Source organism: Poecilia mexicana, unplaced genomic scaffold (genome assembly GCF_051168715.1).
Source record: "Poecilia mexicana isolate PSO_F unplaced genomic scaffold, ASM5116871v1 scaffold_10, whole genome shotgun sequence".
In the NCBI taxonomy this organism is placed as follows: Eukaryota; Metazoa; Chordata; class Actinopteri; order Cyprinodontiformes; family Poeciliidae; genus Poecilia; species Poecilia mexicana.
Window position 1 is genome coordinate 9,956,629 of NW_028263379.1, and position 19,342 is coordinate 9,975,970.

The following is a 19,342-nucleotide window of genomic DNA, read 5'->3' on the forward strand; positions in this document are numbered from 1 at the left end:
ACATGATTATTTAAATTAAGTAAATATTATTGACCAACATGTGTGCTCATCAGTTATTTCCAGCTGAAGCATTTATTTTAGAAAATAAAACTAAAAAAAAAATTAATTATAAAATGGCAGACAAAATGTTTCTTCAGAATTTAATACATTTTCTTTACATTTTACTGTTAACTGGTGAAGAGATGTTTGTGCAGTGATCCGGACAAAGAGTAAGCTTGGTCAAAAAACATAAATTTATTTAATTACAAAGTAATCTAAAGGGATTTTTAGATTTCCCCTCCCCAGCTAAATAATGTCTCTTAGATCATTTCTACAGTAAAAAAAAAAAAAAAAAATTATTTCCCACCATTCCCACCAGCTGTAATGTCTTTCCACATAATGTCCACCAGAGGGCAGGACGTACAACACAAAGTACTCCAGCTATTTCACCTGCTGACATTACGTTAAAAATAAATGTAATAGATTTTATCACTTTTCATACTTTTGCTGATGACATATTTTCAGTGTTTCTTAGGATATTATTTTAAACAACAGCAGAGTATTCGGACCATAATAAGAAAGAGTTAATGAAATTATGAGAATAAAGTCATATTACAAGAATAAAACTAAAAAACAGACAGTTTTACAAGAATAAAGCTCTAGAATTAAAATAATAAAATTGTTATGACTTTCTTCTCGTAATACTATGATTTATTTTATTTTTTCATTTTCTTATTGTGCCCCTAATACTCGCATGTATTTCAGTTCTGTGAATGATTAATTTACCGATTCAGATTCAGATTTATTTGTGTCCCAAATGGGCAACTGACATTGCAGCAAGTACAAAAACTAATAGACAAAATATCAAAGTTAAAAAATATAAACAATAAAACATACCCAAACAGACATCAAATATAAATCAATACATAGTGGGTGGAGTTAATGCTATAGACTGAGCCATCGGGTCAGTCATTGTAAAACGTAATCACAGGGAGCATAACGATGCAAAGGAATCAGTCTTGGACCTGAGCCTGAACCTAAAGCCGACCCCCGGACGCAGAGGTTCAGTAAAGGTGGTGCTGAAGGTGTAGAGGTGAACCAGAGCATCACCACAGCCTCTGAAGAACGACACAATTCCAGCCGGATAATCCACATACACCACTACCTTCTTGGGCGCAGCGGATGAGTGTGAGATAAATGATCTTTTTTTCTGGTGGTAAACGTAGTACCCACCCCCATCTGAACAGCTCAGACTCCAGGACTGCTCATTCCCACCAAACCTGCAGTCTGCTCTCTCCACTCTCCTGCTTATTCCTCTGTAACTCACTGACACATCCACCCAGCCGCTCCAGTCCACCTCCCAGCAGTGGCGACCAGTCAGATCCTCACTGCACAGCAGCTGAGGACAGTCCTGAAATCTCTCTGGGTGCTCAGGGTATGACTGGTCCTCTCTCACATGTACGGCCCTACTGTCGTCGTCAGACAGTTTTATCTGTCTGTTAATAGTGTTTGGGTCAAACGTGGGCTTAAAGTAATCTGAAAGAGAGAATAATGATCGATGATGTGTTAATTTACTTTTGCAGTACACTGCAAAAACACAAAATATTTCCTAGTAATTTTCTTCTAGTTTCTTGTACAAATATCAGTAACTTTTCAGAAAGATGTAGGATCTTGTTTTAGGTCCATAATTCATTAATATCTATTTTTAAAAAGTGCTAGTTCCACTGGCAGATTATTTCACTTTTAATAAGACATTTTACAATGTTATGTGAAATAATCTATCAGTGGAACAAACACTTTTTAATCAAAATTATAAACTTAAAACAAGCCTTTCGTCTGTTTTATTTTCTGTTTTCATGTCTTTTGTAAAGCACTTTGTGGTTTACTTAATCCTACACCTTGCTGAACATTTACTTGTTAGTTTTGTCTTATTTGAAGTATACTAAGATATTTGCACTAGAAACTAAACCAAAAATACTTTTTGTGATTGATTTTGTGTTTTTGCAGTGTACAGTTTTAGGTAAAATATAGGAAGTTTGTGCAGTTTATTTAAAACTACACTTACATTTTCTCAGGCCGGGTCTCAGCCATCGTTCTCCAAAAGGCTCTATCCTGTAAAAAAAAGAAAGCAATTCAGTCTCTTTAAGCACAAAGCTGTTGCTACATCTCTAAAAATGGTCGAGAAGATAAATCTTTTATAAATCTCTGCCTTTAACAAGTGGTTTTGGGTTTTAGTTGTTTTTTTATCAAGTAACCAAGAACAAAATAACAAGCTTACCATTATTTCTTTGTTTGAAAAAGAGTAAGAGGAAGTGAACACGTACTCCAGCCCTTTCTTCCAATTTAATACAATACATCACTTAGCGATTGAATTATCAGAAATGTGTAATTAAAAACATGTTGAGGTATTCATATGCCTGTTCAATTTACAGTGCTAAAGAAACAAATTACATGATAGAAAAAAATAATAAACTGACTCTCATAGCAACAATCAGAATAATTACCAACTCCTCCCTAATGTATATTTACCATATACTCTACTTACATAATGTTAGTTATTTAAGACAACACACATAACTGTGTAAAATAACGATAATGATCTACTAATATTAACACATAGAAATCATTCCATTCATCCAGCTGATACCTTAAAACATCCAGTTTCCAGTTTTCATCTTGCAGCTTTGCAGAGAAAAGCTTCACTGCCGCCTCTCCCGGATGGTTGTAGCTCAGGTCCAGTTCTGTCAGGTGGGACGGGTTGGAGCTCAGCGCTGACAACAGAGACCTGCATCCCTCCTCTGTGACCAAACACCCAGACAGTCTGCAGACAAACCACAACCTAATCAGGAAGAGGCTTTGAACTAAACCTGCACAATACACTTCTATCTGTCTGTTAACAGCGTTTGGGTCAAATGTGGGTTTACAGTAATCTGAAAGAAAGAATAATAATCGATGGTGTGTTCGTATACCATTGCATCAGTTTGTTTAACCTCATATTGAAGACCACTGCTTAAGCTGACCTGAGCTTTTGGAGCTTGCAGTGAGGACTCTCCAGTCCAGAAGAGAGCAGCTTCACTCCCACATCCTCCAAGTCGTTGTTGCTCAGGTCCATTTCTCTCAGAACCGAGGATTTGGAGCTGAGCATAGAGGACAGCATCTCACAGCTCCTCTTGTTGAGGTTACAGACACTCAACCTGTTGACATAAAAAATACATTTTGGACAAATGTTCAGCAGAAACTCTACCCATCACTTTTCTATTAGAGAATCATAAGAATAATGTTTTTATCACCTTAAAACAAGTACTTAACAAAATACACTGGATGTGATACGACAGCCAAGACGGCAGTTCACAGCAATTGTATTTATTATTTGTGAAATAAAGCACACCTGCCCATTTTATATCTTGTTTCAAATAATATAAATATTGAACAAAAATATGAAACCAGACCTGAGTATTTCCAGTTTGCAGTTAGGACTCTTGAGACCAGCTGACAGCTGCTTCACTCCTGAGTCCTTGAGGTCGTTGTTACTCAGGTCAAGCTCTCTCAGGACAGATGAGTGGGAGCTGAGCACCAAGGACAACGATTCAAAGCTTCCTTCTGACAGGTTACAACCGCTCAGCCTGAAAAGAAAAGGTTTTAAAAGAGTCAGACTAAAATCAATTTCTATACATTTCCAGAATTTGTTGATTTGATTTCATACAATAAGCTATTTCTTTGGAATGTGTGCTTTGAAGAAAAACAAAAACATAATAGGGACTATGTTTCTGCAGATGGCAGTAGAACCACATGGGGGAGAGGAGAAGAGTTTGATTTTCTATCTATAGATTATCTATAGTATAGTGTCAGGACATACTGATAGCTTAAACAAATATGTGAAAAAACATTTAGTTACATACTGCAGCTTTAAAAGCCCTGCATTTAGGCCTGTCATAATAACAAATTTAGCTGGATGATAAATTGTCCCAGAAGTTTTTGCGATAAACGATAATATTGTTGTTTTGAGGCCATTTTCAAAAATGGCAATGGCATAAAAATGCAAAAACACATTCACATTTTAACTGGAACTAGAAGACAATTTAAATATCCAAAATAAATGGACAAAAAATAAACTGCAAATAAAACTAATTATGAAGTCTCACATTTGTCTTAAAAAAGGGATACTTGAGACGAAAGCACCAGATTGAAGATTTATGTCATCCAGTTCATGGTAGAAAGATAAATCATGCAAATGGAAATTAGTTCATTTTAATTTATCATGCAACTAATTGATTTATTGCTTATTGTGAAAGGCCTACTTGCATTCAGACTGCAACACAATCAAGTATTTTTTAACAATGTGAGAATGTGGAAGGCCAAAAGCCAACATCAGAGAATATAGTACTTTTGTAAATTATGTCGACAAGTACTTGATCACAATTTCATATCTTGCATTAATTATTCTTTGGTAGTGAACTCGTAGATTTTACTGATCTAATCATAGCAGTACTTACAGAGCTTTGTTTGCTGCTTTCACCACAGGCAGCAGCCTCAGGAAAGCCTCTTCTGAAGCAGAGTATTTCTTCAGCTCAAACACATCCAGGTCTTTTTCCGAGGACAGCAAAAGGAACGCGAGTGCTGACCAGTCTGCAGGTGACAGCTCATCTGCGGAAAGTTGCTCCAAGGCCAAAGACTCTTGAATCTTTTCCACTAAGGAATGATCATTCAGTTCATTCAGACAGTAAAGCAAACTGATGCTCTTGTCTACAGAAATACCTTCGTTTAGCTTAGTTTTGATGTAATTACTTGTATTATTAATGGTAATTGGGCTAATCTCTGTCTGTGGACTGACACTCGTCTTTCTCAGGAGGCCTTGCAGCAGAGTCTGATTGCTCTGCAGTGAAAGGCCCAGGAGGAAGCGGAGGAACAAGTCAAGATGTCCATTGGGACTTTTGAGGGCCATATTCACAGCAGTTTGGTAGAAATCTTCAAATTCAGATGAGTTCTCGTCTTCCAGAAGATTGACGTCAGAGTTGAAGAACATCAAATGGACGTAAAGAGCAGCTAGAAACTCCTGAACACTCAGATGCACAAAAGTGAACACCTTGTCTTGGTACAGACCTCCTTTCTCCTCTTTGAAGATCTGAGTGAACACTCCTGAAGAAACGGAGACTGCTCGAATGTCAATGCCACATTTTTCCAGATCTGATTCATTAAAGATTAAGTTTCCTTTCTGCAGCTGCTCAAAAGCCAGTTTTCCCAAAGACTTGATCATCTTTCTGTTCTCTGGACTCCAGTGATCCAACCCAGCCTCTCCGTCATACTTCAAGCTCTTTACTTTGGTCTGAACCACAAGGAAGTGGATGTACATCTCAGTCAGAGTTTTTGGCAGCTTTTTTCCGTCCCTGGTTTTGAACACTTCCTCCAGAACTGTGGATGTGATCCAGCAGAAAACGGGGATGTGGCACATCAGGTGGAGAGATCTCGTTGTTTTGATGTGGGAGATGATCCTCCTTGCCTGCTCCTCATCCCTGATTCTCTTCCTAAAATAATGCTCCTTTTGCGGATCGGCAAACCCTCTGACCTCTGTCACCATGTCAACACACTCAGGAGGGATCTGATTGGCTGCTGCAGGACGCGTGGTTATCCAGAGGCGAGCAGAAGGAAGCAAGTACCCTCTCATGAGATTCGTCAGCAGCACATCCACTGACGCAGACTGCGCCACATCCGTCAGGATCTCGTTGTTGTGAAAGTCCAAAGGAAGTCGGCATTCATCCAGACCGTCGAAGATGAAAACAACCAGGAACTTTTCAAACTCGCAGATTTCTTTGGTTTCAGTAAAGAAGTGGTGAACAAGCTCCATCAAACTGAACTTCTTCTCTTTCAGCACATTCAGTTCTCTGAACATGAATGGAAACACAAAGTGGACGTCCTGGTTGGTTTTGTCTTCAGCCCAGTCCAGAGTGAACTTCTGTGTCAGGACTGTCTTGCCAATGCCAGCCACTCCCTTCGTCATCACCGCTCTGATTGGTCGAAGTTTTTCAGGAGAACTCTCAAAGATTTGTTCGTGCGTGATTTTGGTTTCTCCTTTGTCTGGGTTTCTGCTCGCGGTTTGGATCTGCATGAACTCATGTTGATCGCTGACTGACGCTCTCCCGCCCGCTGTGACGTAGAGCTCTGTGTAAATCTGATTCAGACAGATTGGGTTTCCTTCTCTAGCAACCCCTTCAAACACACACTGGAAGCTCTTTTTCAGCTTAGATTTAAGCTTACGTTGACCAACTGCAGCACTAGTCCCTGAAAGACGAGTCAGAATATTTAACAAATCAGTCAAAAAAAAAACAAAAAAACATTTTACTTTATTATTTAGCCAACACATTAAATCCTCACCACATTGTAGAAGGTCAGCCAGCTTTTCCTGCTTCATCATCCTCAGGAAGTTCATGGCAAGTTTCAGAACTGCCTCTCTGCTGCTCCTCTTCTGCTCTTCATCCTTACCCTTCGACACATCCTTCGCATTGCTTTGACCGTCTTCTGGGCAACCTGAAGCCACAGCCTTAGAAATGTGATTCAATTCATTCTTCACAAAAGCAACAATGTTTTCCTCCAAAACCTGAAACAGATTAGAAAATTAATTACGTGGGCTGGATGAAATGGAAGGAAAGCAAACAAAAAATATCTAAACATTGCTTCTGCTTTGTAACCAAATGATTTTTAGTCAGTACGGCAATCAGAAAAGACCTGGCGTTGATGTACAGACCATAAATATGGAGTTGAGGTGCTGCTGGGTTGATTGGTGCCTCGTAAACTTCATGCTCTCATTTTCAAATCTGAAATGAAATCAACGTAAAAACATTCAGATTCCAGTATCATCCAAAGCCATCGTCATTACTTTGTATTTGCTTTCAGTTACAGACATTTTGTGAAGTCTGAACAATTCTGCATGTGTTCAAAGGATTTTCCACATTTCAGGTTAAAAGATCAGAATATTTCCTCCTATTATGAATACTATTAAAGTTTACTTATTTCTCAATTTAAAAAGTAAAACTGATGTACACAAATGATGCATTCAGAGTGTTAATTTATTTTAATATACAGAAACTTCACTTAGTCAGAAAATAAGAATATTAATGACACCACCATTATTTAACAGTACTGCATGTCCATCTACTGTATAATATAAGCCCTCAATGTTTGGTTGGGGCTCCTTTTGCATGATTTTCTGCATCAATAAGAGATGATCAGTCTGTAGCTCTTCTGCAGTGTTAAGACAGTCAATAGCAGCCATAGTGCAGTAAGAGCAGCTGATGGCTGCTCTTACTGCACTATGCAGATTATTTGTTGGACATTTTGCTGGTTAGAATACCAGCAAAATATAGAGAAAGGTCAAGTATAGGGATTGCAATTAAGTAATCCCTAAGTCAAAGCAAACCGATAAACAATATCTGAAAGACCTTCAGAAACTCTGAAGAGGATTGATTAGCGAGAGAGAAATTTAATAGAATAGTGGTAGATAAAGAGTCTCTACTTGTCTTTCCACAGAATGACAAATGGCAAAGATTAGACCATACAGCTGGGAGTATCATAATCCCACATGATCAAGGATTTAAAACCAATCCTCACCTGTGATTTGCATCATGGGGTCCATTTCTGGAGCGTGAATCACTATTTTTGAATCCAGGTTCGAGATCAGGTTCAGTCCAGTCTGAACAGGCCAGTTTTCTCCTAATGGATACACAGACATTAAACACATTGAACTATTACTGTTATAGTGGTAATGCATCACATAACTTTGATAAAATTCAGATTTGATTGATATGTTCACCAATTCTCCGTATGTAAAATAGTTAACAGAATTAATGTGTGTTCTTTTTATACAGTGAGTTTAATATCACTTCAAAAGCCTGTGAATATGAAACTATTTTCAGTAGCACACCTCTTTGTAGATGGTTCACATCCCTTTAGATGGCAGTCACTGTCATTTGGTTGAAAGGAAAGTAAGTCTTTTCTATGATGACTTCTGTTCAGGAAAAACATTGGATAGAAACATTAACTTTAACATAACAGATGTACTTTTATACAAATTTACAAATTAATTAATGACAACAAAAGATGCAGAGAAACAGCAGAAACAAAAACTCTAGATTATTAAATCCACTTCTTTGTAACACTTGTATGAACGTTTTGAAATAACTTAATTTGCAGGTCATACAAAGACAAGCAAGCATTTAATTGTATCAAAATCTGCTTTTTTTGGCAGAATGAGTTGTGGCTTACATTTGATCAGCAGATGGAAGTGCTTTAAAATTAATGATGTCTTCTTTTGACCTGTTAGTCCAGGACGAAGCACAGCTAACACCGGAAAGATGATTTTTGGCATTGATTCTGAAACAAAAACACAGAAATTCTGACATATTTCATTGTATTTTTCAAAGAAAATGTATTTTTCTTTTATATAAAATGCTGTTTTCTGTTGTACCTTCCATCAACAGATGCACTGAAATAGGGAGGAGACTGCATGGACCAGTCACTTTTCATGGACACACAGCTTGGGTCAGAAACTGGAACCGGTCCTGGTTCGGTTTCATGTTTAGCAGAATTTTCAATGTGCTGCTGGATCTCTGACCTTCAGAACAACAGAAAATGTGAATAATATAAAGTCAGTGTTTAATGTTTTAAAATTAAAATCAACCCACAACATGTTTGCAGCTGACAAACTCTGTTCACCAACATAATTAATGCTGAGCACAGATTAAGATAAATAAGCCATTATTCTGATCGGAAGTTGGCCTGACCTTTGAGTTTTCCTTCGCCTTTCATCCTCCCCAGGTGGCAGAATTTCCCTTGCAAGAACGTCCAGCTGAAGCTGATTCATAGCAGAATACCAAACACTCACAAAAACAACCTATTAAGACACAAAATGACGGTGCATCAGTCATAACAGAGCACTGTACTACAACTGAAGGTGTGTTTGAAATGATTAACAAAAATTATTCCTAGTTTATAAATGATTATTATTTTCTGTTTTAATATAAAGTTTATAATATAAAAGGAGAAGATGCAAGTGATGCATGGATGACTAGCAAAGTGGGACGGGGAATGAACTCTGGAAATGACAATAGTTTATTCACTTTTCATTTCTTACACTGTTTTTCATCCCATTTATGCTCCTCCTAGATATAAAGGAGGAAAACCTAAAATAAACATTACTATAGAAATAAGTTTAAGTAAGAACACAATATCATTTGTAGTCTATTTTTCAATTCTGTTGACGTCATATCCAGGAGTTAGTACTGAGGTTTTGATCAAATCTGATGCTTGAATTTTTGTTTTGAGCCTCGGTTTAATCTGTTAAATTACTGTTTTAAACACCTATAAACTTAAAGTCACGAGACGTAATACTAGAGCACAAACATAATAATCCAAAAACTGGAAATATTGTGATTCAAATGCAAAGTGCCAACCTTGCATTATTCGGTAAATAATGACACTTTAATGAAAAAATTGCACTTTTAATTGACTTGCAACTTTTAAAGCAACTTTGCATTAAAGTTGGTTTAATGCAACTTTAATGCATTAAAGCATTAATGACAATGACACTTAACGGCAAAAATTATAAACATTCATAAAGACTCCTTCATGTTCATAACAGATGTTAATGTCATTTACGACAGTGTCCTGTCAGTCTTATGAACACCCCTTCAAATAAATGGTTACCGATTATGCAATTAGAAAATCAAAATACCTGTATTATCATTCAGTTATTTTACACTCACTTACTATGTGAAGTGTGTTTATTAAGCAAACATTTTCCCAAACGTAATGGCTGACTTCCTTTTCCCACTGCTTTTCTGCATCCTAGTCAAAGGCTGCAGTTTCCTGATCGACTAAATTTGGATTCCAGTCGTCCACAGACGTTCCTAGACTTTACTTACCTTTCAGTCCCGTCTTACTACGGTGTTCATTTATTCTTCTTCGTGCACAATACCTAAATCTATAACTCGTTTTCTGTTTCAACAGGTTGTACATATGGACTTTTTGGTTCCCGCTTAATAGTTTGTTCTTGAAAGGTGCGTCACTTCCTTTTTTCTAAAGGCCAATCACAGATGACATTGTCTTCTTCTTTTGTCTAAAAACGCCATCTGTATGATCTCTACAGGTTATGTGTACAGCCAGCAGGAGAGATCAGAGAAAAACAGTTTGATTTTGATTTGGCGTAAGGTTTGTGATTTGAATCTGGGGGTTTGATTGTTAAACGCCGCCACCTGTTGGCTCATTGTGGGAACTGCAATCTTACTTCAGAGTCCAGGACAGAATGAAACCATATATATATATATATATATATATATATATATATATATATATATATATATATATATATATATATATATACTCAAGTCAAACCAATAACCGGCTCCCTAGAAATAATTTAAGTAAGAGTAAAAAGTATTTGATCAAAAACAACAACTTGAGTACTGAGTAGTAACTGAATATAAAATCTAATTTAATATTGAAAATGTCAATAGTCAGACCAAAACATAAATTTATGTGTAAATATTGGTATTTTAAATACTGAAATGAAAAAAAAATCGTTCAAATAAATGATTTAATTTCAAAATAAGAAATAAATTTCCAAATCCATTTTTTTTCCGATGCTATTTTTATAGCACATCAGCTGCTGAGCCTACTTCTACTACAGTAACTCACTGTTGTACTAAGTAACACTAAGTAACTCACAAAAAATACAGTAAATCTTACTCTACTAAAAGTAGTAGTTCTTCATAATAAAATTACTCAAGTAACAATAAAAAGTACAGCAATGTAAAACTACTCCTAAAAATACTAATTGCAACCCCAATTACTAGCCTCATTACAGTCCTAATTCCCACCCTCCAGCAGAGTACATCAAACTGTGTCTGAAATAAATCAAATCTGTCCACTGCTGACTGTAGGAAATATAAGGAATCTTTTAGTTTTCAGGAAAAACCAGTAAAATAATCCGGTACATTACATAATCACTCATTCAGATGTTTATTGTGGCCTTCCTGCCGTTCAAGTTTACAAACTTGCATATATGCAAACAATGTCATATGAAGATCTATGCATTTATAAACATCTACATGTTATTGTTGTCATGATAAATTTCTTCTTATTATAATAATTAATTTTTTATAATTTTACCCAAGTTTTATTGGAGACATTTATTTCAAAAGTACATGGATGTTTAACACCTCTGGTGAATGTATTAACAGGGAATTCATTTTTAACCTGCTTTTTATATACATTTTGTCAGTTCATGCGAGGTTTTCTCTTTATGATGTTATTTCAACTAAAGTATGATATTGAGCATTTTTAATTACATTTTTGGTCAAAAAATGTTTTTTCAGAAACCTCTTGTTTTATTTTTGTATTCTTTAAAACGTATTTGTAGGCAGTTCCTTGCATTTTTACCCTAAAGAAAACTACATTGCAAATGAAGTCCACTTTGACGTAGCGGGATGACGCACGTTTACGCGCAGTGACTCACGGGAAGAAAGGTCAAGAATCGATTGGTGCTGAAGATGAGCATTAGCCCTGTTAAGAAGATTAATATTTTTATACCACTAATCTGTCCGCTAGAGTAAACAGAACTACCCGGTTCTGCCTGGTAAAACCCAGATGGGCCCAGACAGCGCGGCGCTGTGACTGACTACCTGGTTACCTAACGCCGCTCGCTCTCGGCTTTTAGCTGCATTGTTATTGTTTCCTGTCTGCTGCTCTGAAACGGGGACCCGAGGGATGGTTTTTCATCGGGTTCGGGAAGATGGATGAGAAGTCCACCAGCAGCCACCAGCGGCTCCTCCTCTTCCTGCTCATGGTGGCGGTTTTCGGCGTTTTTATGATCCAGTATGCCTGTCCCAGCAGCTCCGAGTGCCAAATGCTCCACCAGCTGGGGGCCTGGTTCACCCTCGGGGGCGGACCTGGCATCCGAATCGGTGATGGTGAGTCGCAGGACGGGCTCCAGAAGGACCCCTACATCGCAGAAGACGGCGCTTTGGCCCGATTTGTCCCTCGTTTCAACTTCACCAGCGCCGACCTGAACCGAGAGGTGGACTTCAACATCAAAGGGGATGATGTCATTGTATTTCTGCACATCCAGAAAACGGGGGGCACAACTTTTGGCCGACACCTGGTGCGTAACATCCAGCTGGAGAGGCCCTGTGAGTGCCACGCAGGCCAGAAGAAGTGCACCTGCCTGCGGCCAGGTAAGAAGGAAACCTGGCTCTTCTCTCGGTTCTCCACCGGATGGAGCTGCGGGCTTCATGCGGACTGGACTGAGCTGACCCACTGTGTCCCATCACGCATGGACTCCAGAGAGGCCCAGAAAAACCAGCCAAGGTTAGAGGAAAATCACGTTAAATTCACATCATTTAGCAGTTTTTTTTTTTTTTTATCTTCCAGGTTTTGATGTCTGATAGAAAAAGAGGAAGTTTATTGAGAGTAGAGAGGTTTGATGGATTGATGGACAAATACATCTGGGAATTGTCTGCATATAAATAAAAATATTGAATTTATCAATAACCTGATCAGGTGTAGCACATAAATGGAAAATAATAGTTGGGGAACACCACAAGTAACAGAAGTTGAACTGGAAGAATTATTGCTAGAAGTTTCAGAAAAAATTCTGTCATTTAGACAATATTTGAACAAACTCAGCAGTATCTCTAATACCTAATCAATAATTTAGTCGACCCAATAAAGTATCATAATGAACTGTATCAAATGTAGCAGAAAGCTAATTGACAGGGTCTAAATATGGAGCTTGGAAAAATGGTGGGAAAAAGCTGGAATGAAAGAAGAGAGTGATGGGAGGCAAGGCGAAAACACAAACATGACATGAACAATGAATAAAAGAAAGAAGTTTGATTTCAGTAACTTAGGTACCGTTTGACTGTTTAATGATTCTAGAAAAGTATGGACATTTTACAGGTTTTTCAGTTTCTGCTAATCCCTAGAAGACAAAAATATAATAATGCCTAATATATTGAAAATCTAGAAATGTAGGCCTGTTATATTATAACAAATTTAGCTGGACAGTAAATTGTCCCAGAAGTTATTTTGATAAACAATAACAATTGTTGTTTTGAGACCATTTTCAACTAACATAGTTGTAATGGCATAATAATACAAGAACATGTTCTCAAAGGTCAATACACTTTAAATTCTAATGAACATTTAATACTGGAAGTGGAATATGTTTTAAATATCCAAAATAAATAAACAAAACAGAAGAAACAATAAATAAAATAAATTATGAATTCTCTGTAAACAAAATAGTCCTTCAATAAAAGGACAAGTTGAGACCAAAGCACCAGACTGAAAACTTTTGTTATTCAGTTTTTGGTAGAAAAAGAAAAACGACAAGTCATGCAAATGGAAATTGAGTTTGTTTTAATTTATCATACGATTAATTGATTTATCGCTTATTGCTACTGTCCTAATTGCACATACTAATTTCTGTTTCCTTCTCTTTCTAGTAGAAACTATTACTACATTACGATCTTAAGAGATCCTGTGTCGCGTTACCTCAGCGAGTGGCGTCACGTGCAACGCGGAGCCACTTGGAAAGCCTCCCTTCACGTGTGCGACGGACGTTCACCGACGCTGTCAGAGCTGCCGAGTTGCTACCCTGGAGACGACTGGTCGGGTTGCTCCCTGCAGGAGTTCATGGACTGCCCCTACAACCTGGCCAACAACCGACAGACCCGCATGTTGGCAGATCTCAGTCTGGTGGGTTGCTACAATGTCTCCGCCATGGGCGAAGACGAACGCTGGGCGGTGCTTCTGGACAGCGCCAAGCGCAACCTGAAGGGGATGGCCTTCTTTGGCCTGACCGAGTACCAGCGTAAGACGCAGTACCTCTTCGAGAGAACCTTCAACTTACAGTTCATCGCACCTTTCACGCAGCTGAATGGGACGCGAGCTTCCAGCGTGGAGGTGCCCTCCGAGACGCAGCAAAGGATTCGCCAGCTAAACCGGTGGGACGTGGAGCTGTATGAGTACGCCCGTGACCTTTTCCTGCAGCGCTTCCAGGTGGCGAGACAGCAGGAGCGCAGGCAGGCCAGGGAGCGGCGACAACAGGAGAGGAGGCGGCTCCGGGGGAGATTCTCAGCAAAACAAGGACGGCGGCCGAGGCCGACGGAAACGACGCGCTCGACCGAAGAGCGTCAAGCGGAGGACAGCCTGGAGTCAGAAGTGCTTCTGTCAGACTGGTGGGATGTAGATGAGAACAGCACCATGGAGGACTACACAGGCAACGTGGAGCAGTGGTAGCAGACGAATGTCTTTGTAGGAGGCGTACCAAGATTTGCCTTGTCAGTTTTTGCTAATTCAGGTTATTTTCAGTACATGCCTTCTTCTCTTATTCTTTTGTGACAATGAAATGTTTTAAATGTGACTTTAATTTATTTATTTTAAAGGCGACCTATTATGCTTCCTTGAACAGTTAGGATATGTTTATAGGGTATACAAACCTTGTTTGTAACATTTTTTTGCACAAAATTATTCTTAGATAATGAGATTTTAGCCTGCTCAGTTCTGCCTATTTTGAGCTCCTTTCAGAATGAAAGGCCTCTGTCACTTTAAATCCAAATAAGCTGGTGAAACACTCGCAGGTAAAAATGGCTGCAGACGGATGCGCAATTATACAGCCGAACATCTAGGGCTGGACAATAAACCCTTAATATATATTGTGATAGACACGTGATCAGTATCAATAGATATTACATCTGATAGAATATTCAATCATTTCACTGAACTCTGATCCAGAACCACACAGCATTCTGGGAATGCCATCTTTGAAAAGCAGAGGTAGAGCGCTGTGCACACTCAACAAGAATGCAGCAAGTAATTTCTGGATGGTAAGTCTACAGCAAAGCACTTGTCTTATTCAGCAGCCATTGTACAGCTCATACAGCCTTAAGACCAGCTGACTAGATGTGCTGGATCTCCGCTTGTGACTGCACAGAGTGACTCAACAAATTTGAGGTTTTTAAAACGACTAATTTTCCAAAAACACTAACTTACTGCCAAAAACTGTCTGAAAGGTTTTTATTTTGAATTTGAGCCTCTTTTAGAAGTAGTTGAGACCCAAGTGGAAAGTACAAAAGTTTGCAAAATGTGAATTTTGCATAATAGGTCTCCTTTAAACCGGTTGTTGTAACAGACTTTCTAATTGGGTCAAAAAATAGGAAGGTTTTTCTTTTCGTCATGACGCCAGCCTTCAGCATGTTTTCTCTGGACTTTAACCACATTGGAATTCAGGCAATGCAGCTTGGAAGAAAATGACTTTTTTCTTATTTAAGGAAACACTACAGGTTTGTGATCAACAATCTTTATGTTTGCCAAAATGTCTTGAATATTTTGAAATGTACTCGTTTGTGTCTTTTCAACAGCAGAAAAGGAAAATTAGTTCATCAGTACCTCAATTTGTGGCATTATCTGCTAATGTTGTAGAACATTGGAATTTGTCTCTTTTTATATAAACTATGCTTTTACATTTATCAAACTGCTCTTTTACTCTCATGCTTTCATAGGTTTCTCAGTTGCAAGTCTGGGGTTTACCAGCAGGGGGTGGTAAAGCACTTTTAATGTAAGGAAATCTCCTTAGTACATAAGCAAAAGAAATTGGATCAAATCATAACTCATTTTGAAAAATCGGTTTAATAGGATTTTGGTTGCGTCCTTGATAATTTTTCAAAGGATTTATAAAAGTTTGATTCAGTTGCTCTCAAATTTAAAAAAACGAGTATTTTCACTATACATACAGATATATTCAATGAATCAACTACATTACACGCTGTGACTGGTCATGAAGCCATTTTAGATAAACATGAATATTAATGCTAATGTTGAACTGGAATAAATTTTAGTCTCTCAGGGTTTTTTTTCAGTAGCAGTTTTTTAAATATGACTAAAGAAGGACGAATGAATTGGCGGAAATGGACTTCCACACCTTTCCTATTACCTGCAGTTTGCACCATCTTTCATTTAGTCGTGACTTCATGATAAATAATAAACAAACACTCCCCGGTCGTCCAACTCCTCCCATTTGATAAACCCTCCCTCTGTCTTTTTTTTTTTTTTTTTTGGCCAAATCTGTTATCTGCTGAGAGCAGTCTGCTTTGCTGCCCAGCCACTGTAGTTACAGCTGACATTCTGCCGCCGCTTCCCTGTCCTGCTGCATCGCGCTTTTCGCCCTGATTTTTTTATGCACATTATTTCTGGCTAGCGCGTTTTATTTCAGCCATCCTTCCTACGCTTCAGTGCAGCGCTGTAATAGTCTATTACAGATAAATAAGGAAGTCTTTACGGAAAATACCGAACCGAGAAGCTCATTTCAGTCGACGTTGATTTGAAGGAAGACATTTGATCTGTTTGGACTGATAACAGGTGAGCGGCCGGGGCACGCCTGGTGCATTTGCAGTATTTTTAATTCGCTCTAACGCATTTATAAAAAGAAATTGTGTTTTGTTCGTATTTTTCGTCTGTTCGCTTCTGCAACTCCTGCCTGTTGCATGGCCGCGCAAAAGCTGGCTTTTGTTGTTGAAGATGGGCGTAATTCAGGCAAATTAGTCATAGCGCTCTTGTTTAAACATGGATTGGGAGGTCTGAGACTTCTCTGTCTGGATACAAATTATGTGGCAAAAAATTTCCATATCCAAGCCAGTATAAAGGGGTTTTGTTGTATTATGAGATAGCATAAGCTGTCTTTGCAGTTACCACGTTTAGGTTTTTAAGTAAGAGTTAAATAAATTCAAAGGTGAAATGAAGAGCCAATGCAAGTTGCGTTTTCGTTACTGACTTGCAGGTTTGCAGGCTTTCGCTATCAGTGTCTGTGCATACAACAAGTGGAGGAGTTATGAAGCCCTGTCCTTGCTTGCCCTGTAAGGGGTCAGACTTAAACCACCATAGCATGATGTGTCGTCTCTATTGGTTTGCATACACTGTATGCAATCCTACTGGTCGTTTGCCCTTTATCTTGTCTGGTTCAACAAAACAGCCAGTCAAGACAAGTTCACACTCCCTCCCGGCTGTGGACTCTGTACCTGTCTGGCTAGTTTTTCTTTACTTAATATAAACACAGATAAACTGACAAACCAGGCTCACACTGACAGGCGTCCGTGGAGTCACCTTTCCCACGCAACCAGTTTTCATTTCTCCTCTCACATATACGACTTGGTCACTATCTAGTTGTCTTGCTGTTGATCGCTTTTAATGTTTTTGGGGGGGTTCTTCGGAGTGGCCAGTTTTTTGCGCCAACACTGTAAAAGCCTAAGTTATTTATTTTTATGCTTAGGTGAAGCTGATTTGTTTGTTGAAGTAAGGCGTTGCATGGTTGTGTGATCTAAAGCTCTGGTGCTTTTAACGAGCTGAAAGGATTACCAATACTTAACCTAATTACTTTGCTCTCTCCATTTAAGCTGCTGCCTTTCTCTCACACTGTAATTTATAGATTGGTTTCCTTGCTTTCTAAATCAATCGCTTGGTGGCTGATGTTGGACTGTTTCTGCTGTCATCCTTGAAAACCTGTTTTCAAGTTAGTGAATGATAGCCCTGAGATAACGCTGATGAAGATTAAAGTCGTGTTTTCGCAGCTCTATTGCTGTTACACAACCACATTCAGCTCTAAAACCGGAATTCACCAAGCTTTTTGGAGTGAGGTAACTCCAGTTTGAATAAAAAACTCCCACAGGGAAGTCATTTTCCCATATGGAACCAAAATGGACATAATAGAAAAACCCAAATGTTTTCAGACATGAAGTGAAAATTTGACTGACGCTGTTTACAATAAAGGGAATAAAAACTAGGAAGGTGAAATTTTACCAGAGAATCCCCACCTCTCAAGTTGCTGCGTTTTTCACTTCATGGTCTTGTATACCTTTGAACATTTTTAGATTTTTACATCCTAAAAATGTCCTTGTGGTTTTTAGGGATATTCATATGATAGACCATTTCAAAATAGTGTCTAATTGTGAAGTGAGAGGGAAAATCATACATGACCTTCAAGATTGTTCAGTTTTTTACAGATATGAATCTGAAAAGTGTGGTGTGCATTTATATCCAGCTGTCTTGTGGAACCATCTTGCTCTAATTACAGCCTCAAGTTTGACTGGGTGTCTTTACTACCTGAAGGAACTATAATTTGTGTCAAATTTGTCTTTCTAAATAGCTCAGACAGATTTGATTGATAAGGAGATTTAAAAATCAGTTTCTAAAAGAATATGCTCTGATTTGAGGTGATTAGATGTACTGTATTTTATTTAGGGGCATTGAAGTAGAGGGGAGTGAATCAAATACAAGCAAAACCTTTCACATTTGTTTTTATTCATTCATTTAAAAAAATACATTATTTGTGATTTGTAAATTAAATTATAAACAAGGATCCAGACATTAAAGGCTGAACATTTCAAATTGTTGGCAAAATTGTACAAGCAAATTTGCATAATGGCTAACTTGAAAAAGATATAATAATAAAAAAAAACACGATAATTCTGCCATACCTTTAAAAATATTTCGAATTGTCATCAATTTTTAAGTTTATTTGATTCTCTTTTTTTTATTCCTTTTATTCTTTATTAATAATGGGGAAAAATGACTTGTGTTTATTTGGCAATAACACAAATAAACATTATTAACATCAAAACAATCAAATATCGTCACCAAGGATAAAAACAAAAAGCTTATTTAAACTGTTGTCCTCCAGATGCTCAACACAAACACACAGCAAGCATAAACACACACGTTCAGCAGGAAGTCTTGCAGTAGATTAGATTGGAGAGAAATGAAGATATTCCTCTGTGTCGTTCTGCAGCCCTCCTGTTTAGATGGCCCTCTGTCTGCAGCCATAATGCACACGTCAGAGCTCAGCTAAAGGTTACGCTGTCGGAAGCCTTCTGCTGCTCCGTGTTTGATGAAGGACGCTGCACAGTTGTGTCAGCTACTGTTGCTCTCGTCTGTCCACCTTGTGCCACCCAGCCAGGTCCCACCTGCGTGTCGACCCCCATAACCTCCAGACTCCCTCCTCTGTTTAATTATTCAGTTTTGTTCTTTAGACCGCAGAGCAAAACTGGGAAAATATAAGCTCTTATATCTTAAGTTAAAAATATGTTAGTGTTACATCCCAATAGGTCTGAAAGGAGAACTTTATCTGCAGGAGAATAAGTCCTGCTCTAAATTAACTGTAAAAGTAATATTTAAATGACACTTTCTTCATTGTCTGGTGACTTGAGGAGTGAGGTTGCATAATAAATGCATCGTTAATTAACCAGAAACAATCGAGCTTTGTTACTCGGTCAGTATGAACCAACATGTTTAAACTGAATGCTTGGTCATGTATCTGAAT

General features: G+C 38.1%; 3 protein-coding genes across 7 annotated transcripts in view; 2 read left to right on the forward strand and 1 right to left on the reverse strand.

The window, feature by feature from the left end:
* Positions 1-210: 210 nt before the first annotated feature.
* LOC106920282 (uncharacterized) lies at positions 211-10,000 on the reverse strand. Of its 2 annotated transcripts, XM_014991196.2 has the most exons (14): positions 9,894-10,000; positions 8,754-8,863; positions 8,438-8,584; positions 8,236-8,343; positions 7,895-7,978; positions 7,582-7,683; positions 6,719-6,788; positions 6,349-6,571; positions 4,473-6,255; positions 3,429-3,602; positions 3,000-3,173; positions 2,627-2,800; positions 2,045-2,091; positions 211-1,515 (listed from the first exon to the last, which is right to left on the reverse strand). In XM_014991196.2, the coding sequence occupies exons 2-14, from the start codon at positions 8,831-8,833 to the stop codon at positions 965-967; spliced, it is 3,717 nt and encodes a 1,238-aa protein (XP_014846682.2). In that variant the 5' UTR covers positions 8,834-8,863; positions 9,894-10,000; the 3' UTR covers positions 211-964. The 2 variants fall into 2 exon arrangements, with proteins under 2 accessions (XP_014846682.2, XP_087865524.1); XM_088009398.1 differs by having other exon boundaries at positions 4,473-6,571.
* A 1,476-nt stretch (positions 10,001-11,476) lies between these two features.
* On the forward strand, positions 11,477-15,505 carry hs6st2 (heparan sulfate 6-O-sulfotransferase 2). 2 transcript variants are annotated; one of them, XM_014991199.2, is made up of 2 exons: positions 11,477-12,336; positions 13,476-15,505. In XM_014991199.2, exons 1-2 carry the CDS (start codon positions 11,762-11,764, stop codon positions 14,269-14,271), a joined length of 1,371 nt encoding a protein of 456 aa, XP_014846685.2. In that variant the 5' UTR covers positions 11,477-11,761; the 3' UTR covers positions 14,272-15,505. The 2 variants fall into 2 exon arrangements, with proteins under 2 accessions (XP_014846685.2, XP_014846686.2); XM_014991200.2 differs by having other exon boundaries at positions 13,479-15,505.
* Positions 15,506-15,853: 348 nt separating this feature from the next.
* mbnl3 (muscleblind-like splicing regulator 3) overlaps positions 15,854-19,342 on the forward strand; it is a 34,656-nt gene continuing 31,167 nt past the window's right edge. The window contains exon 1 of one of the 3 annotated variants that reach the window (XM_014991203.2): positions 15,854-16,389. The gene's annotated coding sequence lies outside the window, so the exon portion shown is untranslated. The remainder of the gene's footprint in view (positions 16,390-19,342) is intronic. The other 2 variants (XM_014991207.2, XM_014991208.2) reach the window with 2 other exon arrangements.

Excerpts from the sequence above, each read along its gene's own strand:
- LOC106920282 (XM_088009398.1), bottom strand. The coding sequence starts at position 8,833 with ATGAATCAGCTTCAGCTGGACGTTCTTGCAAGGGAAATTCTGCCACCT. Across the intron at positions 6,789-7,581 it reads CCCCATGATGCAAATCACAG|ATTTGAAAATGAGAGCATGA; the intron begins GTGAGGATTGGT and ends ATTTCATTTCAG. Across the intron at positions 2,092-2,626 it reads TGGAAACTGGATGTTTTAAG|GATAGAGCCTTTTGGAGAAC; the intron begins GTATCAGCTGGA and ends TTTTTTTTACAG.
- hs6st2 (XM_014991199.2), top strand. The coding sequence starts at position 11,762 with ATGGATGAGAAGTCCACCAGCAGCCACCAGCGGCTCCTCCTCTTCCTG. Across the intron at positions 12,337-13,475 it reads GCCCAGAAAAACCAGCCAAG|TAGAAACTATTACTACATTA; the intron begins GTTAGAGGAAAA and ends TTCTCTTTCTAG.